This window comes from Passer montanus, unplaced genomic scaffold (assembly GCF_014805655.1).
Source record: "Passer montanus isolate IOZ18808 unplaced genomic scaffold, ASM1480565v1 scaffold2, whole genome shotgun sequence".
Classification (NCBI taxonomy): domain Eukaryota; kingdom Metazoa; phylum Chordata; class Aves; order Passeriformes; family Passeridae; genus Passer; species Passer montanus.
This window is the reverse complement of record NW_024366591.1, coordinates 3,116,986-3,135,844: the sequence shown is the minus strand read 5'-3', so window position 1 is coordinate 3,135,844 and position 18,859 is coordinate 3,116,986. Positions and strand designations below refer to the sequence as shown.

Genomic DNA, 18,859 nt, shown 5'->3' with positions numbered 1-18,859 from the left:
ATGTGTGTTCTTCTCTGCCCAGGAGGCTGCCATGAACCACTGACAGCTTGATTTTTGTTTGTACATTGGCATTGATGCATATAAACATAAACTATACCCTCCCCTCTGTCCAAAGATGCAGCAGAGGCCGTGTATGAGGGAAGTAAGAAAGTAGAAATAACCACCATTGACATGTATGGGGGAGATGAACTAGTGGACAGAAAGGTGTGAGATATTAAAAGCCAAAATTTTGCCTTTCCTGACTTCTCATTTATTGTGCACAGCATGATGTAGAATTAAAGTGTCTGGACAACAGTTAGTTAATGTGGAAAGAAGGATTACTTAATCCCAGAATCTTTATTTTGCCTGATCTTTCCCTTTTCCTATTAAAATCTGATCTTATGAAGTCTTGGATTTCCTCTAGAATTACTGGGACTACTCTTTACCATCATTAGTGTTACATGAGATTTTATTAACAGCAATAAAGCAACTATCACAGTGTACAGAGAAGAAAAAAAAATACAGTTTAAGAAAATTAACATTTGAAAATTTCTTTTTTTCTATAGACATTTATCTAGTTTAAAGAGCATACAGCATCTGTAATGGGTGCAATGGCACTGTAAGGATGGGCAGGAGAATCACATCAACAAGCAGACAGCACATGGAAGCATGAGATCATCCTGTTTACCATGTGTGCTCATAGGATCTGCTGTACCAGAGACTGTCAGGAAGCTCTGAGAAATCTCTGCATTTCTGGTTCAGAAAGCTGATCTTCCAGGAAGAAACATGGCCATGCAAGGAACTAGAGGTGACTTCAGTTCTTCCCAGTGAAGGTGGTGAGGCACTGGAACAGGAAAGTTGTGGATGTCCCATCCCTGGAAGTGTTCAAGGTCAGGTTGGATGAGAGTTTCACCTATCTGGGGTGTCCCTGCCCACGGTGGGAGGGTTGGAATGAGATGGTCTTTAAGGTCCCTTCCAACCCAGACCATTCTATTGCTACTTCATCTTGTTTATTCTCTGAGTAGTTCTTTGAGATGTCATGATAGATTGCCTCATATGGGGAAAATATGGGTGACATGGGGTGAAAGAAGAGAAGAGAAAAAGTTCCTAAACTTTTCCTTTGTCCCTGGCCATCAGAATGGATTCAGTGGGAAGGAAGCACACTTAGCCTTTCAACTGCACAGGACTGTGAACAGGAGCCTGGTGAAGTAAAACACCCTTCAAATGCACATGTTGATGAGCTGCAGTGGCTTTTCTGAACCAGTAATCTACACTACTTCATTCATTGTAAATGGTCTAATGTTTTGCATTTTGAGAGTGCATTTCAGTCAGAGCTTTACAAATACTCATTAAGCCCTGAAACACTGCTCTGGAATAGATGAATAAATTATATGGGGAAAGTAATCATTAGAAACCTTGTTGTTTTGTTGAATGGTGTACAGTTTTCATGTAACCCAGGACTTAAGTGCAGCAAGTCCTTGACACCTATTTTCACTTTCCTATTTGAATATTCATTTGGCTTAAGTTAGCATTTCATCCCCACATCTTATCAGAATTAAAATTCATCCTCCTCTAATGGAAACTGTGCTGTTTCCCTGCCACAGACAATGGCTGGCATCAAATAAAATTGTTCTTTGTTCCCAAACTATAGTTAGAATTCAGTGGTTAATCAGATGCTGATAGCAAACACTCCGGGTTTCCTTTACATCCATGTGACAATACAAAAGACAATTGATATGTGGCTAGTGTAAGATTCACTCTGGACATTCCAGGCACACAGGGCTTTGTTAATACTCCAATTTACAGCTTGACAATATGTGTTGCCTTACTCTGAGTTGTGTTCCTTTCCCCTAGTGCAAAAACTGTCCAAATTGTATCACAGATTTATCTTAAATACATGTATCTATAGATTTTACATTTTGTTCTTAAAATCCCTTTAGAGTGTTAAAATGAAAAGAAAGGATGCTCCCAGGGACATATGGTGGGTTATTAAATGGTTCCTTCTAAAAATCCAGCCTGAATCTGGTCCACTTTGTTAATCTCCAGATGTTTCTCATTGCGTTAGTATCAATTTAAATGAAACAAGTTTAGTCGGGGTGCTCATAATAGGAAAAAAATAACCATAATGGTATCATTTTTACTACTTTTCTCTGTGAAGCTGATATTTGTAAGGCTGAAATCATAGGTGCACTTGATCCTGCCATCAGCTCTTATTACATCAGAGCTTAGATGTTCACAGAGCCAAGGGTAAGACCTGCAATATCCTAATTCATCTTATAACAGCTTTATGAACTGTCTGTACAATACCTATTCTTCTTGGTTCACAAGCCATAAAATAATCTTAGAAAAGTAAATATTCTCAAAACAGTTAAAACTGAAAATTGCAAAGCTGATTTCCCATGCACCAAAATAACTATGTACCAGAGTTTATATGGCAAAATCATCAATACCACCAGCTGTTTTCTCAGCACTCCAGATGGATATAATTGTGATAAAATGTGGAATTTTAGCGTGATTTTATCTGCTTTGCCTCAACCCCAAAGGCAGGGTTAAGTGGAATAATGCCCTTCGGTTGAGGTATTCGTTGTGAAATTCACCGAGGGTGGAGAGAATGGCCAGAAGTGCAAATGCTGGCTTCTTGTCAGTCTGGAAATGCCTCGGGCCACTTCTGCCACTACTACAGCAAAGCTGCCACTCGGGAATTAGCACATTCCCTACAGATTTGCATATAATAGAAGCAGTTGTGATATTTTCTCAAAAAAGTCTTTGTTTTCACCATGCCTTCGCCAAACCTGAGCCAGAAATGTGTCATCAAAGCAGTCATTTGTGTTTAAAAAATGAGCGCTGTTTTCACACTGTTGCCATGGGACAGCTATGGCAGGAAATGAGCAAAACACCCACATAATTATTGTTGACAGAATACAGTTTCAATTTTATCAACTGTAGCCCCTATGTGATATGTTGTTAAGGCAGCCTTCAACATCTCAGTGAGTGAAACGCTGATTTGAGGAGTCTGCAGTGCCCAAAGAAACGTGCAATTGTTATGCTTGAAAACCAGAACATGTTAAAGACGTCTGCCTCACTGATACGATATGGGAGTAATTATTGCTAAGTCTCCGAGGAGCAATTAGAGTTGTTTTTATTAAATTTTCATGTCTTGATTGACATTGAAAGTGAATGAATCAATATGTAAATCCAGATTACAGTGATCTAATAAGGTATTGAGAAAGATGATACTTTATAAAACATTCTGTGGCAAAACTCTACAGCACTGAGAGGAAAACCCCATAAATTTATCATGTTGCAAACTGCCTTACAGTTGTTCTTGCTTTTGAATTTAATCTGCTTAGCTACTATTTAAATTAGATTTCAGAGGATGCTGTAATTAAGAAGGGGGATATAATTCATCATTTGTAGAGATCACATCCATTATGTATCTAAATAATATAAGTTATTTATAACAGTGTTGTATAGCAACCTTAGAGAGCTTTAACCATTAATCAATAACAATGGAGAGATCTCAATGTGTAAAATTGAATCAGGTATAATAACATTCCAGTTTGATAAGTATCAGGCTATTCCTTACTGAAATACATAATTCTCTCTCTTGATTTCCTTGGCTGCTTACTTCACTGATTAAAAGGAAATCTATTTCAAGTGAGTGATATTGAGAAGAGCAACACATTTGTATGTATTTAAAAGATATATGGAATAGTCCTACTCCCTCAAGAAAGGAAGGGTCAAATAAGAAAGAGAAATTTTTGGAGGGTAATACTGCAGTAAATGAAGATGGTTTAGTTTCTTTCAATCTATATAAAATAATGAAGTTTTTCAGAATGAATTAACTCTGTATTGTTTATCTATTTTGACATTCACATTCTAACACACAGGAATGAAAAGGTGTGACACAGGTACAAGTGTGTAAAATTACTGAACAATTTTTTGCTGACCTTGCTGACCTTTTGAGTGGTCAAGTGAGCTGAGGCCCTGACTCTTTTTTCTGTGGAAGTCCACCTACACAGGCTCTAGGGAATGAAAAATATATGACAATTAGAAAAAAAAGCATTTTCTTTATTACCTTGGCTCAGCACAGTTAGATTCAAGAGTTCTGCTCAAGAACCTGCAGAATGTTCTTTTTCTTGTACTTGTTTTTTTAAATTACCTGTGCTGTTCTGCACTGTCAGAAATTGCTCTCCAGCTCCATGTGACAGCGAGATGGGTCACAGGTATCAACACGTGGCCTTACTGCTGGGATAGTGACAATTCTGCCTGTCTTGGATTTGCAACTTACAGATATATTTTTCTTCTTTTTTTGTGTGTGTGTGGGGGGGAAAGAGACAACCTTTTCCTAGTTTTGTTGTGTGTGATTATTTATATGTTTTTCCTCCTTAAGCCAAGCAAAATAAAGTTTTATTTTTATCTCACTGTGTTTTGGGCTAGGTGGAGATACAATCAGGCAAAGGAACACAGGAGGACATTTATGGAACTGTGCAATAGTTGGGGATGGAGGAACAGTTGAGAGATATCCCTCAGATTTTTTTTTCCAGTTTTGTTTAAAGCCTTCCTGTTACTATAGCTACTGGTTGTGTCATGCTCACATATAGATGGTTTATCACATTGCCTTTGGAAACTGATTGCTCTTGCAAATCATTGAAGCAAAAAGTGCTGAAGGGGTTCAGGTGTGTAGCAGGAGACCATGGAATGAAAACCATGGAAGGACCTGAGCCCAAGCATAGGAAGAGACAAAAACAGACGTGGAGGATTGTCAAGAAGGCACATGTGCTGGGATTGTAACAAAAAGCAGGAAGAAACTGGAGAGAAGTGGGATATTGGAAAGCTGTGATGAGGTATGTACACTCCATGTTGCCAGAAAAATGAGGGAGAATGATTAACCCTCAGCTACCTCCTTCTGGAGCCAAGCAGATAATCAATATCTTAGATTCTTTTGCAAAGGGATCTTGGAAAAAGGATTTGGGAAACCACAATGGGAAGAGATTGTTCTGCCTGGTAAAAGCTTATTCAGGAAGAGGACTGAGACCTTGGAAAGTTCCATGTGTGCTGAGAAAGTACCATCTCTGGAGAGGTAGGGCAGAAGATGCTAAAATGGAATCTTGTCTGGAGCCTTGTGTGGGGATTGCTGTTAGCATGCACAGAGGTGTGCTGAGTGATCTACAGAGTGGCAGCAAGATATTCACGGGTCTATTAAGAAAAATGAGGTGAAAATCTGTTTTATCTTTGATATACTCAAATTTGAAAACATCCTGTTGAACAGGTTAGTTTCTATTACTACTGTGGGCACTCCAGGGTGAAGTGTTGGGTCTTCCAAAGCAGATGGAGAGCAACCTTGGGGAGGAGCCTGGAAAGTGAATTCAGAGGCCTTAAATTTCTTTGGGAAAAAAGGTCCTTGTGACAATTGTTTGGAATATGTGACACTCTGCTTGCCCTAACTATGATGTGTAGTTGCAAAAAATGGCAGTTGCCAAAAGGACTAGAAAAAGAGTAATACCAGTCATGGAATGGTAGATTCCAAACTGGGGAAAAATGCTTTGATGGGACTAGAGTGAGGTATCTCATACGGGGGAAAGAAATCAAAAGCATAATTCCTAAGGAAACATCAGAGAATTGAACAGTTTGATTTAAAATTTGGAAGATTTTAGTCTTAAGGATCTGTGATGTTTGTCTTTGCTTTTTTGTCCCTTTTCTTAAAAAAGGATCTCTTCATACACAGATGTCATGGGATGACAGGGAGTCTGTTTGTGTTCATAAATATGGAATTGACTTCGAGTGTCTGCTTTATAACAAACCAAATGTTGATAGTCACAGGTACATCAGTATTGAAGAACTGAGGGTTTCTCAGTGCTGCCAGGCTTACAGTGTCCTTTGCCAAGAAAAAAAAAAAAAGAAAAATACCCTCAAGTGTTCATTACAAAATGTAAGTTAAATTTCTGGAAATGATCCCATGACTTTGGCACATAATTGTTCTTTTGTATTTCTCCCTTCTACAGATAACTTGAGCACTGTGCAGACATTTAACTATTGCCACCACTGTATAGAATGATAAGACTTGTCATGACAAAATTATTGTTATTTAGCTTAATTTTTGATTACCAAATCAAAGTCCTAGTGTGTGCATTCTAGGTGCTGGGTATGTAAATTACTGAGACTTTGTGAAATGCAAAAGAGAGAAAATGAAGAGGAGATGTGACTATGTTAAATATAGTAATCATAAAGCTTATGTGACAGGAAATTGTAAATTGACAGTAATTAGGGAATGCATTCATTCATTTTTGCTTTTGTGTGCATTTTTGTGCATTTCAGGGGACATACATAACTCGATTCTATGAATATAATTCATTTGGGCAAATAGATATTCAGGTGAGAGAGAGGTAATTAGATATACTCACATGTTTGCATCTAGAAGGTAAATCAGTAGGATGTCTTTAAACACGAAGGACATTTGTGAGGAAAACAGAATTATTTTGAAGATATCTTCTGGATTTCACAAAGGATACTTTCAGCGAGAACACACTTTTGAAAACCAACGGTGGTTTGGAAAAGAAAACCTTTTAGCTAAAGATAATGACCCTTTTTTTCACTCGTAGCAGAGTTCAGCATGTTTTGGAAGGAGAAGTTTGGATTTGTTATGCAGCACCAGCATTGCCTTCTCAATGTCATTTTCCCATCTGTCTTGCTCAGCAGTGTCACGGTCTGGGCTGGTGCCTGTGTGCAGTCTCCAGTCAGATCCTGCTGCACAGGGAGACAGTGAGCCTCCAAACTATTCTTGTACAATGTCATGCTCCATATCTTCCTCAAAGGAACTGTGGATACAATTTGAACTTGTTTATATTCTTTCCAGTGGCCAGGAAAATGAATAATTCCTTTTTCCGTATTTGGAGTTCCTTCAACAATAGATTTACCATTATTTAATCTTTCTTATTTTACTAGCTATATTTATCTTTTGGTGCTCTTAGAATTCTGTTGCCTGACACAAGTCCCGTAGAAATTTAGGGAAACTTCTCAGTCTATTGCAAGAAAAATAGGCTCCAAAAATCTCACTTTGTCTAAAATTTGCCATCACTTTCCCCACAGCACAAACTGCCCTGTATATAAAGTGTAAATGATGTTTCATTTAATGTCAGCACGTATAAAAAGGTAAAACACAATCTATTGGTGACAATACCTTTTCTGTTCTGCACAAGATTTATTTGGCAGTGTACTAATATATATATTAATTCTGTCCTGGAAAGTACTTAGGCTGGAAATGGGTGATGTCTTGCAGATGGTGTGCCAAATTTTTGTACATATTTTGTTCCTCTTGCAGCCTTTCCTTCTGTCTAGCTCTCCTGGCTTCTGTAGGTTGTGTGGTTCAACAGAAAACACTCCAGATCAGGAACAAGTATGTGCTCTATATTTAGTCATGTCATCAGTAGTACCATTGTGCAAGTTGCTTATCTTTCCTAACTGTATCAGGGATTGTCCTTCCTCTCCTTCTAAATAACAGAACTCTTTAAATTCAAGAGGTTGTCCTGAATTCTTCCTGTCAACTAGATAACCACTCAATAAAGGTGCTCTTTAGTACCTATCAGCTGATAACAATTTTTGATGTCCATCTATTTCTAAAAATCATAACATTTTAAACTAGCATCTTTTCATAGAAATATAGACTAAAATGGATCCTGTGAGATCATCTTTTCATAGCTCCTGATCTGAGACAAAATAAGTATACTTAGAATTTCCCTGACCGAAATTTTGTCATTAGCCAGCCTTTAGAAATTGGTGATAAGGGAAATACCATGATATTCCTACTCAGGCTGCTTTACTGCTCATTACATTTGAGAAAATTTCTATGTCTATATCTTCAAATTTATCTTGGCATAAAACAAGCTGTTTTCTACTCACTCTGACATGGATGAACAAGGAATAAAATTCATTGGTATGTATTAAATCTCATCAACTATATTTTAGTTTCAAAATAATACATTAGTAATCTTTTTGTTATCTTGTTTGCTTTCCCTACCCACTAAGGTAATGTTTGGTCTTGGACTTGAATCTTTTTAATTTGTCCCCTTAATGTTTTCAACTATCTTAAGACTTCAGACTGGAAAAAAGTCTTCTCAATCTATTTCATTAAGTGCTTCTTCATCCTACAGCCTGACACTGGCTCTAGCTATGTGTGGCCATTTTCTTTTTCAAATTGATGAGTTCTGTTGGTACTGTTCCCCTGAGACGGCTTTTCCCCATGCTGTCTGAGAATCCAGCAGCTGAAGTTGTTTTCTAATTTGAACAACTATACCACAGTGATTCCTTAGTGTAGTTCTTCCATAATCTGAAAAAGTGTTGCAGTTTTAGAGTAACGGCATTGGAAATTTTCCAGGAATGTGGATTTGCCTCAAGTCTCCAAGATCTCTTCCCTATATCCCCTATTGTCTGATTAATACATTCTTCTACCTCTAAGAATCAATGTATTAATTTCTGGTGTCTTAAGCACTTACCACTGCTAAAAGGGAATCACACTGCACAATGCTGAAGAACAAAGTGGTTGCACAACCTATATTTCAGTATAATCAGACAATGAACTGCTCTGAAATTGTCTTGCAAATTAATCCGTCTCACCATGAAACCTTTCATGATTTTAATTCTCAGCTGTTCCAAGCAGAGCTGGAAAATCATGCTAAAAGGCATAATACATGTTTTGCAGCTAAAGGGCATAATACAAGGTTTGCATTATGGCTTATAAGCTTTCTTAACCAGGATTTAATAATTCAGATTCATTACTCTGCAAATGCTCTGCCTCTGTCTGGCCTCACACCTTTTAAAAGTCGTGCTTATGCTTTATAAAACATACAGGTCAGGATGAAAAAGTCATAACTAGCAGGCTTTTCTATGCATTGTACCTCATTTAAGCTTCCTGAAATAGCAGCAGCTTTTGCCCTCTAAGATCATCAAAATCAATTGTATTGAATTCTCTGAAAAATAGGAAATAGATCATTAGAGTACACACCATACTGAAATCCAGCTGTGATTCTCTAACCTTCTAGACACTGGATCTAATTGTGACTGAAGGAAATTATACCTTTTTTTTTTGATGGTGATTCTCATATAGTGTCTTCAGCATTATTTGCAGATTTCTACGCCATGTTTTGTTGAAAAGTTCTGGCATATGAAGGGTTGAAAAAGTGCAGGGAAACATGCACACCTGAATGGTGCAAGGGGTGGGGGTGTGTGTAATGGAAGTGGAAAAAAGAGGACATGAGAGTATTTGGATGTTGCCACTGCCAGGGTGAAGCTGGCTTGTCAGGGCAAGGGCTGGAAAGAAAGGGATGAGGTAGAAAGAGTGTCCATAGTCATGGACTTTATTCTGGAAAATGCAAGGGCATGTAGTGGTAGGAAAAGGGCATTTTATACTGAAAGAGAACAGGTCTGGAATATATATTAGGATTAAATTCTTTACTGTGAGGGTGCTGAGTCACTGGCACAGGTTGCCCAGAGAAGCTGTGGATACTCCATCCCTGGCAGCGTTCAAGGCCAGGCTGGATGGGACTGTGGGCAACCTGGTCTAGAGAAAGGTGTCCCTGTTCCCCAGGGAGATTGGAAGGAGGTGATCTTTAAGATCCCTTCCAGCCCAAATCATTCTGTGATTCTCTGTTTCAATGAAAGTACAGACACTTTTGGCATTCTTTAAAATGTATCGCTGCTCTCCCAATTTAAAGAAGTCATCAAAAAAAGTGTTCCCAGAGGAGGCAGACAGAGCAAGTAACATTAGTGACACATTCCTATAAAGCTGTCAAATGCGGGTTCAAACTTGGAGTATTCAGGGACCTCATGATGCCTCCTTGAATTACCCAGTTATCTACAAAGGGAGCCTCAAATAGCCTAGCTTTTATTAGACCCTTGTTGAAGACCATATTTCACTTCCTTTAGCTGAGTTCCTGATATTGTCGCCTTAAAGTCCTAATTTTACCCCAAATAGCTTCTTCCAGACAGTGCCTCTAGAGTGCAATGAATGATAGGTAATAGAAAAATGTCTGATATCAGCCAGGGAGGACTGGAACTAGAGCCTAGAAAAAAACAAAACAAAAAAAGAACAAAAAAACCCAGAAGAATCTGGTAATCTTATTAATGAATGATGCCTGAAGGCATTCTTCCTCCAGGGCTCTAAATCACAAACCTACATCCTGATGAGGCAAACACAAGTCAGCTTGTGAACTTTCATGAATCTAGACTAAGTTTTCATCTTGATCTTAATTTTGGAATAGAGCTCTGCAAGTTACAGTCAGAAAATATGCTTTTTCAGTAATGCACTTTTCTGTAATGTGATAATGTGCTAATGCCTCAGGCACCATGATGCATCAACTCAAGATCTGGTCATATGACAGCGGTGAGAAATTGAAGCAGGGAGTTTCTAACTTGATATAATGGAAGTATTTTCACCACAGGCACACGGGAACTAGTTGCTAAGAGAGGCTGTTGAATTTCTGTCCTTGGAGTATTTTCACATCCTTACCCGGACAAAGGCTTGGGCCACCTGGTCTAAGATCAATGCAGACACTGCAGGAGGTTGCACTGGTGACCCCAGTCTCTTTCATTGCAAGAACTGAAGAAAATAAATGAAATGAGATCTGGGTTCACCCCAAGCAAAAGAAGGTGATTCTTCATACACAGCTCAGGTAAGATGAGCATTAGGAACACTGCTGCTGCTGGGTGATAGAAGTTATGTGGGTTCTAGTCTGGACAGCTTCACTGAAAAGATCCATTAGGGGTTAGAGATGGAAACAAGACCTTGAGCAAGAGCTTTCTGAGCCCTCAGGCTCTGCAGGCAAGCCCTGGATGTAGGTACTGGAGCTCAGGAAAGAAGCTGGGGAGCTGCCTGTGACTGTCTGGCTCCTGCACTTTTCTGGCACCTGCTCCTGTTGGGACAAGAGGCAGACAGAATATTAGCCTAAACAGACATTTAGTTTGACAAAGTACAGATGCTTTTAGGACCTGAAATCAAAACCCCAATAATGCTTGTTCAATGAAGTTACTATTCATTTGAGGTGGATAAGCCTATTTTGTCATGGTGGAGTTAGAAGCTAAATGGAATGAGTTCTTGCAGCTGATGGAGCACAGAAGATTTGCTCCAGAGCATAACAGCAATGTGTTGACTCCAGAGCAAGAGCTGGTCTTAATCCCTTCTGCACAGACCTAAATATGCAATGACACTAAGTAACTTGTATTTTATTGCCTCTGGAATTGCACTAGGACTGACATTATTGCAAGTTCTGTGGCAACTCATACCTAACCAGAATGACTCAGAATTGTTAGGGCTTCTGTGGTGGGTTGACACTGATATCAGGTGCCCACCAAAGCTGCTCTGTGACTCCCCCTCCCCAAATGGTCAGAGGACAGAAAATATAATGAAAGGCTTGTGGGAGAGATCCCTCACCAGTTACTGTCATGGGCAAGAGACTCAACTTGGGGAAATTAATTTAGTTTATTAACAATCTATCAGAATAGTATATTGAGAAATAAAATCAAATCTTAAAAACACCTTCTCCTACCCCCCATTCTTCCAATTTTATTCTTGATTCTCAGTAGCAGAGAGGGATGGGGAATGGAGGTTGTTGGTCAGTTCATTACATATTTCTGACACTCCTCCTCCTCATGGGGAGGACTCCTCACACTTCTCCAGGTCCCTTCCCTGGAAGACAGTTCTCCATCAACTTCTCCAACTAAGTCTCTTCCTGTGGGCTGCATGTGCTGCTGCAGTGCAGGTCCCTTCCATGGGGTGTGGTCCTTCCTTCAGGAAGAGGCTGCTCCAGTGTGGGTCCCTCGCAGGGTCACAACTCCTGCCAGCAATCGTCCTCCACCATGGGCTCCTCTCTCCCTGGGTTGCAGGTCCCTGCTCCAGCACGGGCAACCCATGGGATCACAGCCTCCCTCAGGCATCCACTTGCTCTGGAGTGGAGTCCATGGGCTGCAGGTGGATCTCTGCATCCCTGTGGATCTCCATGGGCTGCACCACAGGCTGCAGGAGAATCTCAGCTCCTGTGCCTGGAACACCTCCCTCTCCTTCTGCACTGACCTTGGTGCATGCAGGGCTGTTCCTCTCACATCTTCTCACCCACTCTCTGGTCCCAATTCATGCTAACTTTTCTCCCTTTTAAAATCCCTCATCCAATACATTGGCCAGCATTGAGTCAACCCTGGAGCTGGATGGCATTGCCTCTGTTGGATATTAGGGAAGCTTCTGGCAGCTTCTGATAGAAGCCACTGTGCAGTCTCCCCCCAAAACTTTGCCATGGAAACCCAGTAAGGATTAAAAAAAAAAAAGCAGCAGGGGAGTTTTAGTATTAGAAGTTTTAATCAAAACTCTGACTTAGGATGAAGGGCTTCAAGATACTCCCTCCTGCTTTATAACTGTGGATAAACTAAAGTTCTGTGGATTGTTGGAAGATGAGATTATCAGTTAGTGTGCAATGTGTGCCACAGTAATGACCATTCCTGGTTGTTTGATGACACAAGTACACTGTGTATATTTAGTGTATATACACAGTATAGTATCTTCTCCAGCAGTGGTCAAAAAGGGAAGTCTACACAAAGCCATGCTGATGCACCAGACCTGCAATGTTGTCTGAAACTGATGTGAAATAAAGCAAAGCTCTCTCTCTCCTGTCTGATGCTGCTTTTTTTGCCTCCTACTTTCTTCTGATGATTTATTTTGGTTATTTAGAAGGAAAAGCAAACGTTATCATTTTCCCTGTACTGCAGCACTCTGCCCTCTTACACTCTCCTACTGCATGCTGACGTTCTCCTTCTCCACAGCCGTGTCCTCAGTTGGTCTCCTCTGTTTTTCTTTACTAACCTGACCCCAGTCAGACTCACCCTTTCCCACCCCTCTTTGCAGCCTGTCTTTCCCGTTCAACACTCTCCTTTCACGCCAAGCCTGCGAATGTCCCATTTCCTGCCTTTTTGATCCCTCTGTCTTCTCCAGTATCAGAACAGCAAGAACCCCACAGAGCCGTGCTTGGCTCCGCCACTGCTGTCCTCATTGAAAGAGGCATTTCTGCACCCTGAGCCCCTTGGCTCTGTCAGTCCTGCTGCAACTCGCACTCCGGCCAAGCCGAGGCACTGGCCAGGACTCCGTACCTGGCATCCATCCTCGCTCTGCTGGCTGCCAGCAGGATGAGAGCAAGAGACCTACGGGCTCTGCTGCAGGGCACACCGCCCCTTGCTCGTCCCATCACCACATTCTGAGTGACTGGAGCACTTAACTCTGGCTGGAGCACCCCCACACACACACCAGCACCAGGAATGGTTTTGGTCTGACTGGGAGGCAGCCCAGCCCCACTGGGATGCACCGAGCGGGCTCTGTCGCGTTACCCTCCTGCCTGTTGTAGTCAGGGGCGCACGGCGAACATGGCGGCGGCGGTGGGGCGGGACACTCTACCTGAGCACTGGTCCTACGGCGTCTGCAGGGACGGGCGCGTCTTCTTCATCGAGTAAGGGGGAGCCGCGGGAGGGGCGCGGGGGCAGCGCGGCCCCGCCGCCCTGGCTAACAGGTGCATGTTTTCCGCTTCTCCCTCGCAGCGACCTGACCCGCACCACCACTTGGCTGCATCCGCGCACCGGCGAGCCCGTCAACTCCGGCCACATGATCCGCTCAGGTGGGTGCCCGCGGCGCTGCGCCCCCTCCTCGCCCCCGCCCCGCGGCCGGGAGGCTCCGGGGCGAAGTTCTCACCCCTCCTTCCCGCTCTCTCTCTCTCTTTTTCCCCGTCCCCCGTGCCTTGCAGACCTGCCCCGCGGATGGGAGGAGGGGTTCTCGGAGGAGGGCGCCAGCTACTTCATCGAGTGAGTACCGCTCCCGGCCCCGCTCTGGCCGCCCGGGGCCGGGGGGCGCTGGCGGCGCGGCCCCGGCCCGGCCCGGGCTCAGCGCGGCCGCCCCCGCACCGACCCCGCGCGTCCGCGGGCTCGTTAATGATCCTCGCCGGCCACAGCGGCTCCGGGCTCCGCCGTGCCAGCGGGAAAGTTGGCTCCGGGCGCGGCGGGATGCGGGATCCCCCAGCCGCGCTCCGGCGGTGGTCAGCAACAGGTTTCCTTGGAGGCGGCACTTCAGTTTCCCGTGTTTGTTTCGGGGTTTTTTTTGGGGTTTTTTGGTGTGTATTTGTGTTTGCGAGCTGGCTGCTCCCCCCTCCCCGCTATTTACGGTGAGGTTTGCGGCAGGTGGAGCGTTGCCTTGCGGAGCGCCGGCCGAGGTGGAAGGTGAATGGTGGTTTTGTTATTTTAAATGGCTCGAGGCTGTGGACGCAGCCCCGGGAAGTTTTGCAAGTGAAAGGCTTCCAGTGTCTCTTCCCGGAGACGGGGCTGAGCGGATGAAGTTGCCTTGCCAGGGCTGGTGGTGGCTGTCGGGATCTTTCATGTGGCAAACAACAAGATCGTTTCTTGTTCAGAGAGCAATTACAAGCAGGGATGTGCGGCTTATTGAGATGCTTTTATTCTATGAGATGCTTTTATTCTATGAGATGCCGGCGTGCTGCAGTAAAGTAGGATAACTAAGAGAGCTTCTTTCAAACATCGCAGATATAAGGCTTTTACGAAGACAAACACCGATGTAAAAGTAGAGATTTAATCAAATGAGTAAAACTCTGGTACATCTTGGATATAGAGTCACGTGTCATGTGTGATGTCTTTGCGTTTTCCTTTGCAAATCTGAATGCCTGACAAATTGAGTGGAACCAACAGAAAAGGACTGGAAAATGCTCAGACTGTCTCATGGCTCCAGTGCAGAGCTCCCAGGTTGTTCAGTACTGCCCCAATAACTGCTGACAGCAGTGCCACAGTTGTCCAGGGTTGAAATGCCTGCAGAGTGTACCCCAAAATCTTTGGGTAACTTGAGGTTTTACTAAGTATCAAGCTTCCAAACCATACTGGGCTGGGTGAAGGAGCAATTGGCTGAAGGTATAGCAAATGCCTCACATGTAGCATATTTGTTAAGTAAAATTCCAGATGATCCTAAAATGTCCTTTTTTCACCCACAGAGAAGAAAAAAGGCATTCAATCTTCATTTGTCTGAGCCAGAGAACTCCTGACAGTGCTGGGCAGATAGTTTAGCCCTTGGCTCTTGAGGAGGCAGTAGCAAAGCACTGGAGAGCAGCTCAGTAACACTTGGAGCTGCCACACTTTATCTATGGCCAGTGTGTTGAAAGGAAGGAATAAAAGTTCTGCTGGTTGCACAGGCCAGAGATGGAACTCTAAAATGTCCAGTCTGCAAATGTACTGTAAACAGATCCTTTACATGGGTACGTAAACTTCTAGGTGTAGGAAATACATCTATTTGTTTTTCTGTCTTTTCCAGAAACTTACTAGTGTGATTTTAGAACAGCTTAAATTCCTCTTCCCAACTGCTCTGTTTGGAACACCATCTCTTGTCTTGTTTGTCAGGCAGTTGCAAAACTTTTAATTTCTGATCCATTGAATTGGGGTTCTGTGCAGTGCATTTTTATAACTTGTGCTAATAGTGCTCTTTACCTTGGACTGGAAATGCTGCAGGAAATGAAATAAGGAATGGAGTGTGTATTTTACTGAGCAGTTTAATAAACTCAGCCACCTTTAGCCAAGCAAAATTTTGTGGGGAGATAAAGTAGTGTTTTAACATAAATCTGTTCAGTTGAGCTGCTTGAGACCAAAGATCCTCCTGATATGGAATACAATATTTAACTCTTCAGCAGTGATACTTCCCCCAGCACTGCTCTAACCTCTCTGAGAGCCTTCCTGAGCCTAATGGAATTTCTCATTTTTTCTTCTGTGAGCATACTGAGCTCTTGTTGGGCTCATGTCAACATCAGTATCCTTAGATGATGATTTCCATACCTCACTGCTCTGTTCATTCCTGCTGTGTTGCTTCCACGTGATGAGTTCTCAGCTTACAGAGAAGGTTACCGGTCCCTAAACGCATGATTTCACATGTTGTACTATTAAATTCCATTTTCTGGCATTCCAGCTCTCAAAACCCATCAACATTCCTGGATAACTACCCAGTTCTCGTTGTACTGGTGACATTTCCAGTCTGGTGTTGTCTACAGAAATTTCACAAGTGCCTTGTTACTCCTTGGATACTATTTTATTGAAGGGTGTCAGAAGGAACATTCCAAGTAACCCCTCCCCCTAGTGATAATTTCCACAGTTAATGCAGCCTATTTTAGTTTTACCACATTGGCCACTTAATGGATCTTGTAAATCTTATTATTTCTCTAATGAAATTATAAGTTTTATTAAGTAGTATTGTGGTTTCAAATAACTTCAATTGAACATTTTATTTAAATATATACAGGCTAACTCCACTTACACAACTGATTTCTGGTAGAGAGGTCATGGAAATATTAGATAAAACATTGGGTGTGAGATGTCTTTGATGTAAAAAAAAACTTATGAAATCTTATGTCCATTTACTTCCATGTGTTTATTGCTTCTTTCAATACTGTGGACAAGCTTGAAACATCATATTGTATAACAAAAGGTTGAAACATCATAAAGTGAAACAAAGGTCTATAAGGTGGTCAAGCTTCATATCAAAACCAGGTAAGTTTTTCTCCCCTTTCCACCTAAGGGGAGTTTGAAAATTTCCAAAACTCCACTTCTGTTGGATAGAAGCTTTCCAAATGAACGTGCTGTGGTTTAGAATGTTTTTTGCTGTTCTGTGCTTGGGCAGCTGTCCTGAAGTTGAATGGGTACTGTTTTCCCCTTGGTTGTTTACATGAGATGCTTGTCTGAAATCACCTTCCCTCTTAGCCTTGTTTTGCTCAGCTAAGCAAGCCAAGTTCTTTGTGCAGCCCTTTGAGAAGGGCTCTCCATCTGTTTGGTTCTCCTGTAGTTCTTCTCTGCACCTCTTGCAACATGAAGTCATCTTTGTTGCATGTGAGTGAACAGAGTCCTCTGCTGGAGTGAGCTTTTGTGAGGCTTTCAAGCAACAAAAACATTTTCTTGGCTTCAAAAATTTCTCAGTTTTCTGCATTTTAGGTTGTTTGCCTATTTAGGGAAGATGCCCACACTGACAGCACATGTGAATGCTGCCAATTGACTGAAACATGCAGCTTCTTTTTCTTTACTGCTTTAAAATTTAAGAACTGTAATTTAGGAAGCTACATTCCATTTCTTCCTATTTATGCTCATCTATATCTTTGTAAATGATTTTCTCTGTTCTAAATATTCCTCAGGTTTTCTTGATTGTGGCAAACCCTGTTAGGGCAGTGCTGTCTCTTATCATAAAATCAGTAAATAAACCATTAAATAAGTGATGTATAAACTGATTCTTCCGCATCTCCATGTAGTAGTCTTTGAAAGTATCATGGTTGCCACATTTTTGAGTGCTGAATACAGCTTGCATCACACTTTTCCATCTCTGCTTTTGTTTATTTACTGATGTTTTTCAAATACCTTGTGTTTGTGGGGCAAGTGCTTTATGGGAGGGTCCCTGCAGAAAGATTGTTGCTGAGCATATGTGGAGCTGAATGAAAACTGGACAGTGCTGGCTCTGGTTTGTTTCTCTTGGTTGGGTTGCTGGTGTGAAATGTTAATTGTGGTTGGCAAACTCTTTGTGAGGAAGGTGATGGTAAAGCAGTGCATGTGTGCATTACAGTGCAGGTTTTTCTTTCCATTTGCTTCTCTTTTCGTGATGATCCAAAAAACTTGGGGAAGTTAGAAAGCTTGGAAAGTGTGGAATGCTTTTCCACTACCTTCTTACAGCTTTCAAAGATTGAGGTGGCTGTTGGTGTGAAAGGATCTGTTCTTGCATTGTTAGATACCCAACTGGCTTGTGTGTAAATATGTTAAAAGTGTGTACTGGTGCTACAGAGGTTCTTTTTGAAAGCTGCAATGGTATTGCACATCTGAAAGGTAATCATGCTTTCAAATTGTAGCCTAGAATTAGGAACAAAAAAGTAGAAATCAGCACTTAAATATCTCAAGTTAACATTTTATTTGTTTCTAAAGTCAGTTTCCAGTTCAACTTGGCCTCTTCTTTGGGTAACAAAGTGGATGTACAAGAAACAAACCCATGAAATTGGCATAGCAATAGTCAGTAACTGTTTGCAACTGTTATTCTTTAATTCCTGTATTTAGCCTGTACTGTGTGTAGGAAATATGCATGGTATGTGTTTCAAGTGTTTGGAAATAGCAAAAGAGCAAAGCACACTAAACAGAAGTCTGCCTTTTTAACTTTGTTTCTGCCGTGCCAAGCGTGTACATTCACTGAAAACCAAACAGGAGCTCAGATTCACCCACAGTGGGCTACAGATGATACCCACTTAATGATTATTTAATCACAGAAGCCCAAAGGGGAAGAAACCATCTGGATTATTGAGTTCAGTCCTTTTGATTATCTGAGAAGATTGTTTTATAATCTCATTAATAAATTTAATCAACAGGTTTCTTCTGCCCTGAAGAAATTCCTGTCTTCTCCACTCCTAGTAAGATGTTGAAAATGAAATAATTTTTTTTGTGGATGTTTAGGTGGGCTAAAACACTATTTACTGTAGATGTTTCTTGACCTGCTGTAAACAAATTATTATTTCTTGCTCTGTTCTTCATGATGGTTATTGCTGTAGAAGTAAAAGATACTGGAGCACTTAGCTGCTGTGAGGAATAGTGATGAGCCTCATTATGAGGACCTCATTTGTGTAGATGATGTCCTTTGTGGTTCTTGACCCTGTGCTTAAATAAAAGTTAATGTAGGGTTCAGTTCACTGTGCATGGCCAGTTTGAGCTGGGGAGAGTTCCTGGAGTGGAATAAAAATTGGGTAGCTGGAACCACGTAAGAACTTCACCTAAAATGATATGTTCACACCATCTCCAGAAAGTGTGAGGATAGTCTCTGGTGAAATTAATAAGTTCTGTGTGCTATGGA

The 18,859-nt window shown here is 41.7% G+C and overlaps 1 protein-coding gene and 1 long non-coding RNA gene across 6 annotated transcripts in view; one reads left to right on the top strand and one right to left on the bottom strand.

The window, feature by feature from the left end:
- Positions 1-430: 430 nt before the first annotated feature.
- Positions 431-13,723, bottom strand: LOC120501230. Its single transcript, XR_005627244.1, has 3 exons — positions 13,409-13,723; positions 10,484-10,886; positions 431-6,797 (listed from the first exon to the last, which is right to left on the bottom strand). It is a non-coding gene; the product is annotated as an uncharacterized LOC120501230 (long non-coding RNA).
- PLEKHA7 (pleckstrin homology domain containing A7) overlaps positions 13,368-18,859 on the top strand; it is a 149,072-nt gene continuing 143,580 nt past the window's right edge. For 3 of the 5 annotated variants that reach the window (XM_039707168.1, XM_039707166.1, XM_039707162.1), the window contains exons 1-3: positions 13,378-13,460; positions 13,549-13,625; positions 13,752-13,809. In XM_039707168.1, the coding sequence (XP_039563102.1) occupies positions 13,378-13,460; positions 13,549-13,625; positions 13,752-13,809 (218 nt within the window). Of the gene's footprint in view, positions 13,461-13,548; positions 13,626-13,751; positions 13,810-18,859 lie in introns of all 5 variants that reach the window. The other 2 variants (XM_039707165.1, XM_039707164.1) reach the window with 1 other exon arrangement.